Source organism: Dermacentor variabilis, chromosome 3 (assembly GCF_050947875.1).
Source record: "Dermacentor variabilis isolate Ectoservices chromosome 3, ASM5094787v1, whole genome shotgun sequence".
In the NCBI taxonomy this organism is placed as follows: domain Eukaryota; kingdom Metazoa; phylum Arthropoda; class Arachnida; order Ixodida; family Ixodidae; genus Dermacentor; species Dermacentor variabilis.
The window spans coordinates 90329307-90346203 of record NC_134570.1 but is presented as its reverse complement, the minus strand read 5'-3'; the positions used below and the strand labels follow the sequence as shown (position 1 = coordinate 90346203).

Sequence of the window (16897 nt, the reverse complement as noted above, 5' to 3'; positions counted from 1 at the left end):
CGCCTAAGAGCTGCGCGTTGAAACGCCTGTCCATCCGAATTTGGGATCAGTTCATATTTTTTTTTTGTCCACAAGCACCCAACACAAGCAACTCTCTAAAGCACAAGAACCACCGTGCAGCGCAGGTTATCAGCAACGTGTACCTGTCTCCAACATTAGCATCAGAAACGTGAAATCGGAGCGTATCGTCGGTAAATCTCCACAGCGTCGTCTAATAAGGCGATTCACTATACCACCCATTATAATTGTCTTCTATAAGCAAAAAAAAAAAAAACCGTAACGCTAAATATGCGCGTTATATGCAGAATTGTCCTAACGCTGCATATTTTCACATGCTAGCAGGAGCATATTTTAGTGTTTTCTTCTGAGTGTCTTTTATTGCCACAGAAGTACGTCGGGAGATGGCGTCCAAGTGTCTGTTCACCTGTGCACTCCTTTCAGGCGCACAGTTTCCGTCATCTGCACAGCCGAACCTCAGTAGCAACCACTGCTTAAACACACAGAGTGAAATTACGCAGTTACACCCAGTGCTGCACAAACGAATTGGGATAGCAGAAGGCAGTGCCACGGTGCACTTTAGCTCAGAGCAGAAACAATTGCACAGTGATAAACGGGTGCTATGGATAAGCCGCGCCGTGCGTTTGCTCTCGGTGTATACACGCGGTTCCTTGGAGCAAGTGCGTTTTGGTCACCGTCGTTACGGACAGTGATCTAACAGGACGGGACCTGAGCGCCAGGCACCTGCACGCAACTTTTCACAATTTGTACCTCCTCGTCATCGATCCGCTGTTCGAAACACAGAGGCCGTGGTGCTTACCGATTTTTTTATGTAGTCTATATATATATATATATATATATATATATATATATATATATATATATATATATATATATATATATATATATATATATATATATGTGTGTGTGTGTGTGTGTGTGTGTGTGTGTGTGTGTGTGTGTGTGTGTGTGTGTTCTTCCCAACTCAGATTCCTTTCCTCTTGCTGTGGGAATGTTTCGCAATGCATCATAGACACCAAACAAATTTGCATACTTAAGCGTGTTTATTGTGTTCTTAACTCACCCCCTTAAACCCTTAGAAAGGGTGTTGGAGTGAATTAACACATTCGCATAAACAAGTGTTTTCCTCTTTTTCTTTCACCCTTCCTAGGTGCTTTGTCTGACTTCATGCATTTCCTTTTTACAGCGATATCTGTTATTCGGCCAATACAGCAGTCGAATGGATTTTCTTTGAATTAATCCCGAAACGCTTTTCAAGGTGTTTATCAACATATCAAGTGACAAAGAAAAAAGAAGCCGCGCAGCAGCATACATCTGGAATCTCACTGCGGTACTACAGGCTGCTGCCAAACGTCTCGGCGACTGCGCTGACTTAATCAGAGCGAATAATACAGCATCAAAAAAAGTTCAGAAGCGCCTCTACATGCCAGAATAGGCGGACGGCATGCTCTCCAGTTCATACGTAAACGAGAACCAAGGTGACGGAACTTAAGCGAAGGTATCAGTAACCCGCCGTGGTGGCTTCGGTAGCATTGTGCCCCTAAACGCGAAGTCGGGGGATCATATTGCGGCTGCCGCAGCCGCCTTACGATGAGGGTGAAATGCAAAAATAAAGCGCCTGTTTACCGTGCATTGGGTGTTCGGTAAAGAACCACGGACCGTCAAAATTAATCCGGAGCTTATCACTACGGCGTGCCTCACAATCATATCGCGATTTTGGCATGAAATACCCCAGAATTTATTTACTTTAAAGCTAGCAGTAAAGTTGGAAAACCATGATAGAGGAGAGGAGGGCGAAGTAGTTGTGTATCCGCATTTTAGGATTGGGGTGCGCCAGCTCCACAATAATTGCTGTGCCCTCAAGAAGTAGTATATCGCTCCCCACGCACATGCGAATGTATACTGCAACCGATACTGCACGAAACAGCACACAATAATGTGTCGCCACCGCTGCTACAGTGGAAAGGAGGACGCCTTAAGAATTAGGATTGGCTGACGCGCTATGATTTCCTGACGCTTGGCAGGTGATCGATAAAACAACACCATAATGAAACAATTTAGACAAGGGCAATTGCAATATCTAAATGCAGGATAGGAAATAAAACAGGAAGAAAGAAGCCGTGTGCAAGGTTCCTGCCTCTCCACCGCTCTACAGAGGGCACCATACATATACATGAAGCAGAAGGATAACATCCGTAGCCTAAAAATGGCTCCACATGACGTGTTTGCTGAAGCAATAACTTGGCACAAATCATTCCCAGGATAGAAGCACCCACGGCTTTTTTTACTCGCTTGAAATGTTAGAGTGCCAGATGACCATTAAATTCGGCAAGGTGTGTTTTGCACATAACACCTGTTTAGCAGTCTAAACATTATGTAAGCTAAATGAGGGTTTTTTGTTAACAAATAAACCAGTTCGCGAAAATGTAGGCAAATAAAGGCACAGAAAGGGTGTTTTGATATGCAATCCATCCTGGAGCACGGTATTTTCCTTAGTGTGTAGCGTGGTCATGCCTGTTGCGCAGGCAGCAATAAACGGAACGTTGGCTGTATCCCTCTCATGGTGTTCTTCCCTTCTGACCTTTCAAAGCACAGTCGCGCATGAAACAACGTAGCATCGGCGAAGCAGAGCGCGACGCCGTAAGCGTGCTTCGAGTTGCAGCTCGTAAAGCAAAATTGCTACAGCTATAACAGGCGCTATAGCTGCTGCAGCGTGGTAGGCAATGATGATGTGTTAAAACGATGAAGCTCGGCTTGTGCATACCGCAATACCGAGAAGACATGATGCAAGACTCAGTATGTCTAAGGTGTCTAATATCAGGACAAGGTATTACGTACAACTCGAAGTGAAAGCGTTCTGTTGGCTCACTCAGAATTTTTCAGGGTCTGCTGGCACTAAGACTTTTAGTTCGCGAATAATTCATTCCGGTGCAAAAAAGGTACTGCACTTCCCTAGGTTGACGCAGCTCGCGAGGCCAGCGCCAATCGGCCGCGCAACGCGACACGGTGCTGGCGGCTCGCTCTATATCATAAAAACAAAAACAAAGAAAAATGAAGCCATTCGCAGGGAATTCTCGTCCTTCTGCCCTTATGCGCGTCGGTCGGAATCCTGTCGAAATGGCTGCCGCTGCTTCTCGAGCGCTGCGCATTCGCCTGCTCTTGTTGAGCATTGAAATGACAGCGCGTCTTTAGAGGCCGCACGAAACCGCTCGACAATGAGGAACTTCTGAGCCGATTTCACTTCGATCGCAATGGCATCGCTTGCATCGCCCACGTGCGACAGGACTTTGAGCCACGTACGCGACGCAGTACGGCAATGTCTGTGTCCCTGCAAGCAATCGTTGCCCTGAAGATCCGCTTTTTTTTTCTGCAACAGGAAGTTTTCCAGTGACGCCGGTGAATGTGGTTGGTGCGCAAAAATTGACAGCGTCCCGTATTGCGCCCCGTATTGTGCGCCGCTTGCACTTTGCCTTCAAGAAGCGGAACCAGCCAATTCACCTGGTTAGTGCAACCGTGCACTGTTAAAGCAGATTGACCCTTATTTTATTCTATTTATTTTTTTAGTTTGCGTGTCTGGTCCCTGTATCAGGCATCCTGCAAAGGAGTATGTCATTCCTAATTGGACGCCCGGAACAAAGCATTTGTCCAGTCTGTAACGAAAGTGCAAGGACGCATGCGAACAAAGAAAAGAGAAAAATAAACAGAAAATAAGGAAACGTCTATCTGCTTCTACCGCGTACGGTTACAGTAAATGCTTTCATGCACGCGTAGTATCGGCAGCAGCAATAGACGCAAACCGCCTTCAACTTGGACACCTGAAATTTTTCGCGAACTAAAATGCTGCGTGCAGCCGCCCATGGTCGCATTGTGCTTTGGGTCTTTAATCCTAGTCGGTTTTCTAGCTAAACGTATTATGCACTGACTGTCGTATTGAAAGTCGCACTAGTGGGATGCGTTATTGTTGAAGAGCTGTGCAACATCAGCCCGTCGTGTGTCAATGCCTTTCGAAATGCGCCTACTTCGTGCCTGAGAAAATCCGTGCCTCCTGCCTCAAAGCCTGCGTCGCACACACGACAAGCGTCGCAGAGGCTGCTATGGGCAAGGTAGTTTGGCGTTATTTCGGTGTTTATCGCATCTGTCCGTCAACTGCGAAAAACCGCAGTGGTAAGATGTCAGTCTTTGTTGACGGCCGTAGACAAAATCGTGTTGTTCGTTTCCCTATTAGGTCGTAAATAAAGACCAAACACGGGATGGAGGAGAGAACACGTGAGTCTTTGTTTCTTTTTTAACCGATTATCGATAGTAAAGGGCGAATGTCCCGGGATATACAGCGGCTGGATTTACCTTTTCGCTGACGGTTTCAAATGTCTCGTACGTTGACACTAGCTGCGGAGTAGCCGGGGTAACTGAAATTCCAGTGTAGTGACCAGGTCTCACTATCTTGGCGTTGGCGTAGATTGACAATGGGCCATGGCAATACTGGAACAGTAAAAGCGATGTCACTAAGTCTCGAAAAATTCAGCGGGGATTTAGCGGTAAATGCGGAAGAAATGCGCTACCATTACGTCACCCCTCTTTCAGGTCCGGATCCACGATTTAAGCCGGGTTATATATATATATATATATATATATATATATATATATATATATATATATATATATATATATATATATATATATATATACATTGTGGGGTCTCTCACACCCATGCTCTTGGGACAAAGGAACGACAGTACACAGTAGTGCAAACAATCACAAGGGCATTTATTGCACCTTTCATAGATCAATGCCTGCTAGCCGAGTTGCTATCCACAAAGCATGCCGATGGGCGCGCGACAAATCTAGAAGTCCGACCCACCGCGACCGGAAAACGAGCGAATATGTTCGCCCCATGCCGGATCCCAACGCCTAGTCGTTCGCGCGTACTGTCACGCGAATGGTGGCGCATTTAAAGGCGGCCACGCGAGGCGGTCTCGCAGAAGCATGGGTCGGCGGCGCGCGGGATGTCCACGCTGTTCGCCGACCCGCCGGGGAAGAGCAAGCGCCGTGTCTACCGGCGCCCAAGTAACCTCGCCTGTCGGCGACGTTAGCAGCGCAACACTCGCGCCATCTCTCGCACTGCGCCCCAACCACATCGACCGCCGCGGGCATCACGCAGGCCACGCGGCGAAGTCGGAATACAGGAGACGCGCTATGCGGGAAAAACATCAGGGGAAGCGCGAGGGTCGCGCATCCCCACATCATATATATATATATATATATATATATATATATATATATATATATATATATATACAGCTACCACATGACTGGCCTCCCACACTTCACACTCACACTTTTTTCCACTTTGACACTCCTATGCTAATGCAATAAAATAATGTCAAATTGAACGGCCCTGGGCGGTTCGTCGAGTTTTTGGACACGAGTAAGTAACGTACCAGAGCAGAACCTGCTGCTCCAGCCAGAAGGCAGCAGCAGCCTGCGGTGCCAACGTTGCCTGCCACCGATGCAGGGCCGCAGCAGATGTTCCCTTTCGCTACACTCCACCTTCGCCCGCACTGCGGACGCCTGAATCTGCTCCGTCAAGGAGCGCTCGCGCCGAGAGCGATGGTGACGTGACGCGCTAGCTGGGTCCCCTTTCATCCGCTCCGTCAAGGAGCGTTTCTGACATGGCGTCGCAGCAAATGGCATTGCGAGTTTAGGCACCGTTTCGCTGCTACAGATGACAGAGGCCGAGTTTTTCGCTCGATGGGCCATTTGGCGCTTTCGCCTGAAATAATCTGAAGACACACATGCACTTCTCATGAGTTATGCGGGCGAAAGCATTAATTTCCACTTGAGCGCGGCTCAACGGTCCTTCGAGCTATGAAATCCTCGCACGCAAGCGAGTGCGTTGAGAAGCTTGGCGCGTTTTGATTTGGCCTTACCAAGGCGCATTTAGAAGGCAGGCGAGAGCTTGCGCGGAGAACGAACGCGCGGATAACGAGGATAATGAAGCGTCACGTAGATGCCCTCTCTCCTCACGCAACACCTGGCGCGCTAGCGTGCCAGCCGGTGTTCCATTCCGACCGCTCTGCTGCGTCGAGGCACGCTCGCAACGTAGCGAAGCAGCCAATGGCGATGGGAGCTTAGATGCCGTTTTGCTGCTACACAGAAGCGAGACTCTTTCGCTCGACGAGGCATTTAACGCTGTCGCATAAAAAATAATCACAACTGGCAAACTCCTTTGTAGGGATGGCTCTCCCTCCATTTCTCTAACGATTACTGCTAAGCGATTACGTTATCGTAATTTTTCAAAGTGCGGTAGGTTTGAATCGTCGCACACACACTAGTGTTGGAAGCATATTTGAAAAGGAAAAAGAAAGGCACTCTTGTCGTAGATAAGACGGGCACATCGCTGTTACGGATGCTACAAACTCTAATGACAACTAACAAGACCATAGATTTAGAGTTTGTTATTGAGTCTCTGACGACGCAAGGGAATAGGCCAAGCACCTGGTCATGCGAAGTTTCATCACATTGGCAGCGCGTCGCCTTCTCTGATAGTTAAGCATTTTGCGATATCGGCGAAGTGTACATAAAATGGTGCTGCCTTAGGTTTGAGAAAATGAAACTCGACACGTCGTAATACTTTGCTAATTATCAAATATGATAATTCACAAACTTCATGCCTGATTTCAGTGAATGCTTCTGACGGGTAGTCAACAGCGTTGGTCACTCACCGCAGCGGTGCCATTGGGACGGTGCAGGTGGTCAACACACTTGACATCCAGCTCATGATCTTGCATCACTGCTTTGGCTGGCATGTATACGCGCGTGCACATGGAAACTGAGATGGCCAATGTGGGGCCCGTGTTCCACGCAATCTGTCTGGAAATCTGTCTCATGATATCATCCTGTTCGAACAGGGCGAGAGAGAAAGCTTGCAACAATCACTGTTGGACAGGATAGTAAAAAACTGGCTGCATAGCCACGAGCGAAATGTTTCAGATGCTAGGTAGCCTTGCTGGTTTCTGAAAGCCGCCGATGATTAAAAGTATGCCTGTCTTGTATTTCGGAAATCTGGTGGCGCTTGAGCCGGCCGGCATGAATTGACTCCGTCAGTACTTCAGGGCTCAAAAATGAACCTTTCTTTATGCCAAGGCATTTGGAAAATCCAGATTATTTACGCGCTAAAAGAAAGCTTTTATATCTATATTTATTATTTAGTAGTGCGTGTCAGTTAGTGAAAATGGTTAACCGTTCCGGGTCCAACTTGTTCTGGCGTAATATTGTAATGGGGACGCGTCGCATAGCAGGCCAAGACGAAACGGTCCAGCCCTCGACGGCTCGCGTCGTTGGTAAGCGTGATGGTAAGTAAATAAAAGCAGAAGAAAAATCACGCAGATCCAGCGCACATGTTGAAACATATGTAGAGCAAATCTTTCGTGAAGGAATTAATGAAATGCTGTCAATCTCCCCATTTCATTTCTACGTCTTTAGCTCAAAGCAAACTGGCAGGCACGTGTATTCTAGCGCACCCGCAGGACACCGTGCGACATATGTTGTATATTACCAGTTATTCCTTCATCTGTAATTTAAATGTACCGTACACTTTTGACTGACAGCCCAATGCCAATATGTGCCAGTGTGTGGATGTTATCATGATAATAACAATAGGAGGACACACTTCTTGGCCGATTCCCTTTGGTGGGTACATAACCACAGTGCACAGACTGTGGCGCTCCAGAATGGCTGGGTGTTACTGCGACGCAGATTCCAGACGCACGAGTCGCGCAAATGTACTTCCGAAAAAGTATAAACGCCTATCAGGGGGCGCAAAAGCACAACAGTACCCTCCTGAATTGTTGTCGAGGTTAGAACTCTTGACAAAACTAAGAGAATTTGGTGGGATTGCAATCCTGCTGGTCGGTAGATGTTACATACGTCTTTCGCGTGTTTGTTCTTTGAACTTGGGTGTTGTTAATGAGCGAACTTGCAAGCGGGCTAATAAAGAAGTCTGTGGCCTAATAGTTAAATAATCGGAAAGCTATGCCAGTGCGCCGAGGTTCAAATCCCGCAACGGAAGTTTTTTTTTATTAGCTTGTTATTTTTTTCCTTTTTTTTTGAAGAGAAGGCTGAATTTATTCGGCGAGAAACTGAGGAGCGAGTGACTTAAAGGCAGGCTGACCGCCGACCGACTAAGGCAGAACTTGGGATGACATGGTAGGGAACGAAAGCATCGCTTCAAAAATTGTGCAGACCCGCAACACCATACACATTTTTGCAAGCATACAACTTCCGTAGAAACAAAGAACACTTTCTAGAGAAAGCCGAAGTTCCCGCTTCTATGGACACTGTCATGCTGATGGCTCTTTCCACAAGCCTTTCCTACTCGACGCATTTGAGTACTCTTCTGCGCGGTTACCTCTCTGCCTTTCTGTAAATCTATTTCTCTCTCCCTCTCTCTCTCTCTCCTACGTAGCAGCTGTGTTTTCCTGAGCTGAGGAGCCAGATGTATCAAAACTACAGTTAGCAGGAAAGGTACAGCTGCGATAGCCCTGCCGCTTCAGCAGTTGTGACTCGTCATGGTCATAGCACTTTCACCGGCACATGTTTAGCAGCAATACTATAGGACTGCGCTGTCTAATCAGAACGCGGGATTAGCGTGTAGAGCGTTTTACTAATAAAAAGGAAAGAGATAATCATTGTGAGCAATCTGTCATCCAGCACTACTCTCTGCGAAATACGTTTATTGAGTATTATGGCGAAACTTTTGTTGCTGGCATAATGTGTGAACGTTCACGTAACGTAGCACCAGCGTAACGTATCCAAAGGGTGGCAGCACTTTCTACGCGACATTTATCGGGGACTTTATGATTGTTTCGAATTAAAATTGCGTCGCTGTACGCAAACTCGGGGCATCTGGAGTGCTAAAATGTCTTAGAAACGAAACGCCGCACGGTGAATTGTCCTCCACCCAGCTCTTCTTTCACAAGCTTCCCGTAATATTTGCCTACAGAATCTGATTAACTGGCTGTTTGAATGCAGTATTTCGCTTCTAGGTTATCTAAGCTCCATTATGTTTTGGTCTTAACGCTACGTCTCACGTTGGCATTATATAATGCAGAAATCATTCACTGGTTACTCAGAATCTGTAAACTGGGAGGAACCAGATTTGCTACTGATGTGTGAAGTCGTTTAACGGCATGGCGCCATCAAGTGAAGAAAAAAATTCAGGGCAAAAATAAAGAAAAAGATATACATGGCAAATTTTCATTATATATTGGGATCGTGTAAATCGACACCGGCTTTTGTCACAACTCTCCCAATAACTCGCTGCACTTGGAACGCAAGCTAAAGTCATTTTTACTGCTTTGCCGTGTAGTGCCTGTTTAATTTGAAACCAGAATAAAAGAAGCACCTCCTATGCTTACATGCGCGATACCAAGATTTGAAACAGCGTATTCCAAACGGCTCGAATAAAAAACTGATTAAGACCCCAGTTGGAAATTTAGGTGACTCTCCTCAAGATCTATTAAAACGAAGAATGTGTATTTTGCTATTGCGTCTGTGATAAACTACCAAGACAATTTTCTTCGTCGTCGCTAAAGCACTCGGCATTATAGTATAACGCAGGCAATGGCGCATGTTGCAGAGTATAAAAACGTGCATACATCTCAGTGAACTATATAGAAAAAAGAAAGGCATTGTGGCAATCACAGCGAAAAAAATGCCTACGTTATTTCCGAGATCACACTCTGAAAACAGCTGCACCCTTTGGGGTGTATATTTGTCAAACGAAAATAATCGTCATCTGTGTCGCTTGCATTTCCTTTCTTGAAAACGCTGCACTCGTTATTTCTTGTCGAGAACGCTCTGACATGCTAATAACTCGCATGCCGTTAGTGACTTGGAAGTACCGGGCTCGCAGTTTTAATAAAAGGAAATGCGGGCAAGACAGATGACGATTATCGTTGTGTGGCAAATATACACCCGAAAAGGTGTAACTGTTTTTATAGTGCACAGCAAATTTTAAGTCATAAAAATTGCAGGCGAATTCTTTTCCCACTCACCATGCCGAGCAGGTTTGGGTTTTTAGAGGTGATTGTATAAGGCGCCCCTCCTGTTATGAAGCATTCCAGGTTTGCTTCGTGTTCGTCTACGGTCAAGTGTGTCACGATGATGACAGCATCGACTAAGAATTGTCTGAAATAATGGTATTCGTCATAACTACATGGCCAGAGCAAGATCCAAAATTTTGATATGCTTAAATGGCCTGGGAATAGTTTTTAGTCATAATGCACTAAGAATCTTATTCCGCAGGAAGAACGAAATCTGGCGCCAAATGGTGCTTTTTTTGTTCTTTTTTTCCACTAGAAATAATGGTAGTTGGCGCTAGATGACGCTTTCGTTGAGAAGCTGTGCTTCTATATCGTGTATTGAAACGGGGCAGTGTGTCGTCCAGGTCCGAAAATGTGGCTCTTTTTTTGCGATGACGACCCTTGGTGGCTGAAGCATTCCGGTCTACTGCAGCGTCATCTATCGCTGCAGCCTGAAGGCATCGCTGGCAGGCGGAGCTATTGAGGTGCCACACAGGGCCCCAGGGATCATAATTACGGTTGTCGTGGTAGTCATGCATGTCCGTGCGGAGCTCCCGATTGCTCGCTGCGGTTTTTCCTGCCGCGTTCGCACATTTTTTTTGTGTGTACGGGAAGCGCTGGGTTTGTAAAAGGTCTTTCTTTTTTTCATTGAGATTGCTGCACAACGATCACAACAACACCAGCCTTCTTCAGATCGAGCACATTGAGAACATTGGCTTTATTCTTGCCCTTCGGCGCCCTTTTGCGGAGGAAATATTCCAACTATGGTAGGCGCATTTGTCCCAGAGCATTAGATTTTTTTTCGTTATTGAAATTTAGCGACCACTTTTCAGGCCTATACAACATGAAAGGAATTCGGTGCAACCCACAAGGCACGGTGCGGGTGCTCCTTCCGGGCTTCTCATCCTTGTGTGTTCCAAAATACTTTGATAACAGGAACATTGGCCTGCTTACGGAAAGAAACGAACGTACAAGAGTTTGTTTGTCTACTGCAACAGGAGCGCTGAGAAGACGATCAGGAACACTGCATTATCTGTGGTTGGAAACGTGCAAGCCTAGACAGCGTTTTGATGTACGCTGACAGTCTCCATTATTTATTTTCTGCACATTATGACAACGTCAATTGTGTTTCGATAGAATTTTAGTGTATAAATGCAGAAAGTATTGCACAACGTATATTGATTATTGGGTCTAAAAACGGTCTTTGTGAATATGAGCAACAAGAAAAACATTCAATTTTTTCTTTAGTCTTGCATCACGACGGCTAACAGCGGTCACTCATTGCAAATACGTCAGCGCCCCGATAACTAATACACTCATGGTGAATTTCACTGGTCACTTAGAGTGGGGTGCTGAATCCACGAGAGATGAACAGAATCCGTCACGGGGCGACTTAATCCAGGTCGACTAGCGAAAAATAAACTTGCTCCGGTAGGGAGTGCAGCGTAAGTTGATTGCCGCCACATCCGCCAGCCATATCGCGGTTTCACCATCTGCACCTTAAATACCAGTGAGTAAAGCACGTACAACTCGGGTTGTTGCTGCTGCTACATTCCCAGGAACTAGACCTGCTGCCAGACTCGCATCAAGGCAAGAAGCAGTGCCGCACGGTATAATGGCGCCATTTTGAGAATGTAAATAACTGCACAGGGTTGCCAAAAAACGCCTCAAAAATGGCTGAAAACAGCCAAGCCACCCGACCAATCCGGAAATCACGCCAACGCGTCGTCCTAGTTCGGTGAAGTCCGTTCTGCGCGGTGAATCAACGAGGAGCGTTCCGTCATGGAGCCGGTTGCTCCCAACCGACCTGTGGAAAACGTATACTTGCTCTAGATCGACCAGTGGAATTCAACTGCTTTGCCGCGGAGCAAGAAAACGTGCTCTATACCGGCTAACGGAATTCGTCGTTAGTTGTAACTTTTATATTTCGAACATCTGGGCATCCGTATTCCGTAAACTGTGCTTTCTGAGACACAAGTACTAGCTGATGTCTACTAGTGTGCTAGCTGATGTCAAATTATTAGGCTATTCATCCGTTATGAGGCCCAAGTTTGAATACGCATCCATTCTCCGGGACCCCATACCAAACGGAACATCTCAGCACTGGAGATGACCAAACGAAAATCAGTTTTATTTATTTCAAACATCGTCCCACTGACTCTCCGAGTAAACCAATGAATCTTCACGCAATAAAAACGCTGCAGTTACAGTGAAAAATTATCAGACTAAAGCTTCTGTTACACGTGCAGCATCACAAATTATTGCTCAATCCTGAAGCTTACGTAACACCACTGACATCACGAACTACAAAGCACTGGCAGGAACAATCACTCACAGCATATAGCGGCAGAACTAACCTAGCTTTTCAAATTATCGTTCTTCTTTTGGGGAGGGGGGGGGGGGTACAACTAACAAGTGGAATTCGCTACCTCTGTCATCAATTCACGGTACAAAAGTAATCGAAAGCCTTCAATATTGACATTACGGTGTATTATATTTTTGTGTACTTAGCTGTATATAGGTGTATGGCTGTATTTATGTCTATATATATGAGTGAATATTTCTGCTTGACCTGGTTGTACACGTGTGAATGAAAAAATGTCTTATAAGCGGCTTTTTATGAACTGTATGTAAATATTTCTTACGTTCTGTGTATTATTATATATCTTTGAATGCATTTCTGCCTTTTCTGCTATTGCCCACATTGGTCCTGCAGTACCTTGTAAATAAAATAAATAAAAATAAACAAACTTCGCGTGCTAGGCACACCGGTCAATCGCAGCTTCATTTAGTGGCGTCATCGCAGAAGCCCCCCGGTTCTCCAATTATATTGCTGTATGGATAACACTACCTCATTTCAGTGCACTATAGCCTCTGGTGAAAGAAGCGGATACTGTCTTTTGAGGCCGATGAGCCGCATGTCAGAACGTCTGCCAATTGAGGCGGTGCTAGGCGTTGCACGGGGCTTCGAAGTGGTCTTTGAGGAAGTCGCATAGAAGCGCCGGTTGTCTTTCGCATACAGAGTAGGAACGTTAAGGAGAGCGCCAGATATGCCACATAATGTGCCAGAAATAACAACCTCCTAAAGCACTCTAAAGGCATTCTTGGATAGCAGCTGAGGTAGGGTCTTCATAAATTTTTCTTCTCATCATACAGTATGAAGCGTTCGAGATCTGGCTAAGGCGCAACGCGTTACTCTTCACCCAATGTGAAAGCCCACGTGTATTGGACATTGATTTGGAGCCCTGCATTACGGAATCTCATAACCCCAGTGTTCCTTTGAAACATGAGATTATATGGTCGACCCTCCATTGGCGCACACCGAGAGGAGCAACTGCAATTCCGCGGGGATTCCCGAGAACAGTACGATGGGATAATGGAACATTTAGAAGCTGTACTTTGCTGCTGACGCGTATCGTAGCTTAGCCTGTAAGCGTGTGCGAAGAGGATTAGCGTTACTTAAGCTTCATATACAAGCGCCCGAAAAAGTCACAAGAAGAGAGATGGAGTCAATGTAACCCTATGCAGATATAGTTTTCAACAAATATTGCGACAGGTAACACTGGCGCTAGTGTATACAGGAAATGTAAGCGTGGGCCATCATGGAAATAATGTTTAGTGCGTGAATACGCTTCACTCCGTCCTTCTTGCTTCGAACAGCATTGAGACTGTGCTAATTGATCTCTTTCCGCAAAACATTGCATTATAAATGCCACAAGTCACAGCAATTGTGCATGTGCACAGGGTCATAATGATATTTGCATTTCAAAAAATAGGATAGCTTCAAATTTTGAGATAATAAAGGCAGATAGATCATAGCAAGCAAAGCTTCAAGGACGTGTGGTGCCACGAGCATGAAGATCAGACAAATCGGTGTACTAAGCGTCATCCTCGTGGTTGCTGAACTATCACAGCACCAGATCTCCCTCTAAAAGTTTTGTTGAAGCTCTCAGGCTACGCGTCTCTCCCTCTCTCTTTCTGTCCATCTCTCTTTGCTAAGTAAACGAACTGAATATGTGCCAACTCGCCCTGACTGCTACACTTGTTTAAGTGCCGAGAAAGGCGCTTGTACACTAAAGAAGTAAATTACAAAGCACATGTTAACAGATGCTTACGCAAAGTTGTCGGCGATAGATTTGAGGAATGGTGTTTTGGTGGCCTGCCAAATGTAAATGCTTGCGACGACAAAACCACGTTGAGGCTTGCTCTGCTTCGGATAGGCGGCTTTCAATTTATCCTGCTGGGTCCTGAATGCCTGTCACCAAACGAAAGAAAGACATAGTTATTCATTTCTTCGAAGTATTGGAAAAATTATTGTGGAATAAAAAGGCAAGGTATAAGTATTGTCAAGCTCCGAACCCGTCCGTTTCATCTGATGTAAAGACAAAATATAAATCTTCTGTGTGCCTCTCCGGGCTTCTTAGGCAATATTAGTTTAACGTTCAACGATGGCGCTGACGTCACGTCCTGCGGAACACAGACTGATCGGGTGAAATCGGCCGGGCAAATGTAATGATTGTATTCCAGTAGTTATTTCACACACGTTAACAGCGAGACTGATCTGTTTGGATCCAAAGATGTTAAGAAAGGTACAGAATCAAGCAACGAAAGGATAGATGGATAGATAAACTTTATTAAAAATAATCAGAGTAGTCGCTAATGGTCGGGGCCCCTAGTACAGGGCTCTGCTGGCTCTGGCCATCTTCTCAGCTCTCGGGATCAGCGTGAGCTGGTCGTCGAGGGCCGAGCTGGACAGCAGTGTCTCGGATTGCTCCCTCGTGGTGTTCGTGTTGTAGTATTCTGCTTTGTAGCGTGCACTCCTACGTAAAGTGGTATAGGGTTGGTTTGGCCCCGAACCACGGGCATTCGTCCCTGTAGGCTGTAGGGTGTCTGCGATGTAATATGTGTAGGTTCGTGTATGTGCCTGTCAGGAGCCCACGCCAGGCAGCGGCATGCTCCGTCTTTAGATTTCGATGGACTTGTGGATATCGCAAGCGACTCCCTCTATGGTAGTTTATGATGGCTGAATACTCGAGGTCTACAGGGTCCGGGTCTTCTGCAGCCAGCGTGATGAGCCCTCTGTTATGCACGAATCCTCGAACTGATCTGCCGGCCTGCAGGGTCCCCGTAACGCCAGTGTGGCCCGGTATCCAGATGAAGGTTTGAGTGGTGATGTCCTTAGGGCCCTCCTTGAGTACCTGGGCTAGGACTTGTGCAGCAGGTCTTCCGATTCTTCCCTGCAGGAAGTTGCGGCAGGCCTACTGGGAATCCGTCAGGATCGTCAGTGATTTGTTTGCGTGTTGCCCTTCGTGGATGGTTAACGCGATGGCCAGCTCTCGGCTTCCGTGATCGTGCAGGGGCGGGTCGATGCAGCGGAGGTAACGTGGCCTCGGTGGTCGTATACCACTGACACTGCGCCCTTGTTATTCGTCCCATACATGGCGGTGTCCGTAAAACAGGCCGTGGTATGGAGCCTGAATATTTTCTTCATCTACTTGGCCGTTGCTCTCCTCCTGCTGGAGTGTAGCTTAGGGTCCATGTTGCGTACTGTTAGGGCAACGCGATACCTGTCCTGGACGTGACGAGGTATCGAGCAGGTTTTTTTGGTTCGTGTTGTTATAGCTTCGAAGTCCAAGGTTTGTAGGACCTGATGACTCATGTGAGTCCGCGCAAGTTTCTTGTTATGAGACCTAAAGGGCTTCTGCCAGTTCGCTGAGGGTGTTGTGTAACCCTAGCGCCAATAACTTTTCTGTCATCGGCAAGCGGTGAGCGGTCTTGAAAGCCATCCTCAAGAGCGTGTCGGCCTGCTTCATCTCGGACTGTGTAAGATGGTAGTAGGGCACGCTCTATGTGATTCTGCTCACCCCCAGGCTTCTGATCTGTCGGAGGATGTCCCCATCCTTCATGCATCTTTTCTTGGATGCCATGCGTGACATGGACATGACATTGATTTTGAGGAGTGTAAGGTTGCGTGTGGCCCGCTGGTTGGACTGGAGCCACCTGCCCAGCACGCTGAGCAATGGCTTTTCTGGTACGAGACCCTCGTTGAGGTGTACCTCGAGTTTTCTTGTTGGGTTTGTGGGGACTGTGTGGTTCGCCCGGCCTCGCCAGATTCTTAGGAGCTCAGATTTCTTCGGATAGCAGTATAGCCCCCGTTGGTTGACGTATTTTTGGTTGAAGTGAACTGCAGTTTGCAGCCATTCTTTTTTAATGGGGACCCTGTTGTGGTGCAGTGTGTTATGTCGGCTGCGTAGATCGCGTGCCGAAGGCGTTTTACGTCCTATAGTTTGCCTGCCAGGTCAATTATGGCGACGTTGAAGAGCATGGGTGAGATGACAGCACCTTGTGGTGTGCCCTTGTTGGGAGGGTGGTACACTGGAGTCTGGGTCTCCTCCATCTTCCACTCCGTCATGTGGTGGTTCAGGAAGCTCTTAACATATTTGTATGTTAGCTCGCCGCAGTTAGCATTGGCTAGTCCTTATACGATTCCTTGGTGGCTGACGTTGTCGAAAGCTCCTTTGATTTCGATTGTAAGGAGGACGTGTTCGTCGCTGCGGTGAATGCTGCTGAGGACCTCTTCCTTCATTTGGAGTAGCAGGTCTTATGTGGTCGGGCCTGCGCGGAAACCAACATGGTGTCCGGCAGGTGTTTGTTGTCTTCTACGTGTTTCTGTAGTCTCGTGTTTATAATTTTCCCGTACACGTTGCCGAGAGGGGACGCAAGCGAGATGGGTCTGAGGTTTTCAATTGCCAATCTTTTGTCCGGTTGGGGGGTCATGATTATTCGCGCGTGTTTCC

The 16897-nt window shown here is 46.7% G+C and overlaps 1 protein-coding gene across 1 annotated transcript in view; it reads right to left on the bottom strand.

The window, feature by feature from the left end:
• LOC142576024 (uncharacterized) overlaps positions 1 to 16897 on the bottom strand; it is a 46709-nt gene that overhangs the window by 2289 nt on the left and 27523 nt on the right. Inside the window, exons 6-9 of the mRNA XM_075685906.1 lie at positions 14216 to 14355; positions 10074 to 10206; positions 6741 to 6914; positions 4363 to 4497 (exon numbers count right to left, since the gene is read on the bottom strand). Coding sequence (XP_075542021.1) covers positions 4363 to 4497; positions 6741 to 6914; positions 10074 to 10206; positions 14216 to 14355 — 582 coding nt within the window. The remainder of the gene's footprint in view (positions 1 to 4362; positions 4498 to 6740; positions 6915 to 10073; positions 10207 to 14215; positions 14356 to 16897) is intronic.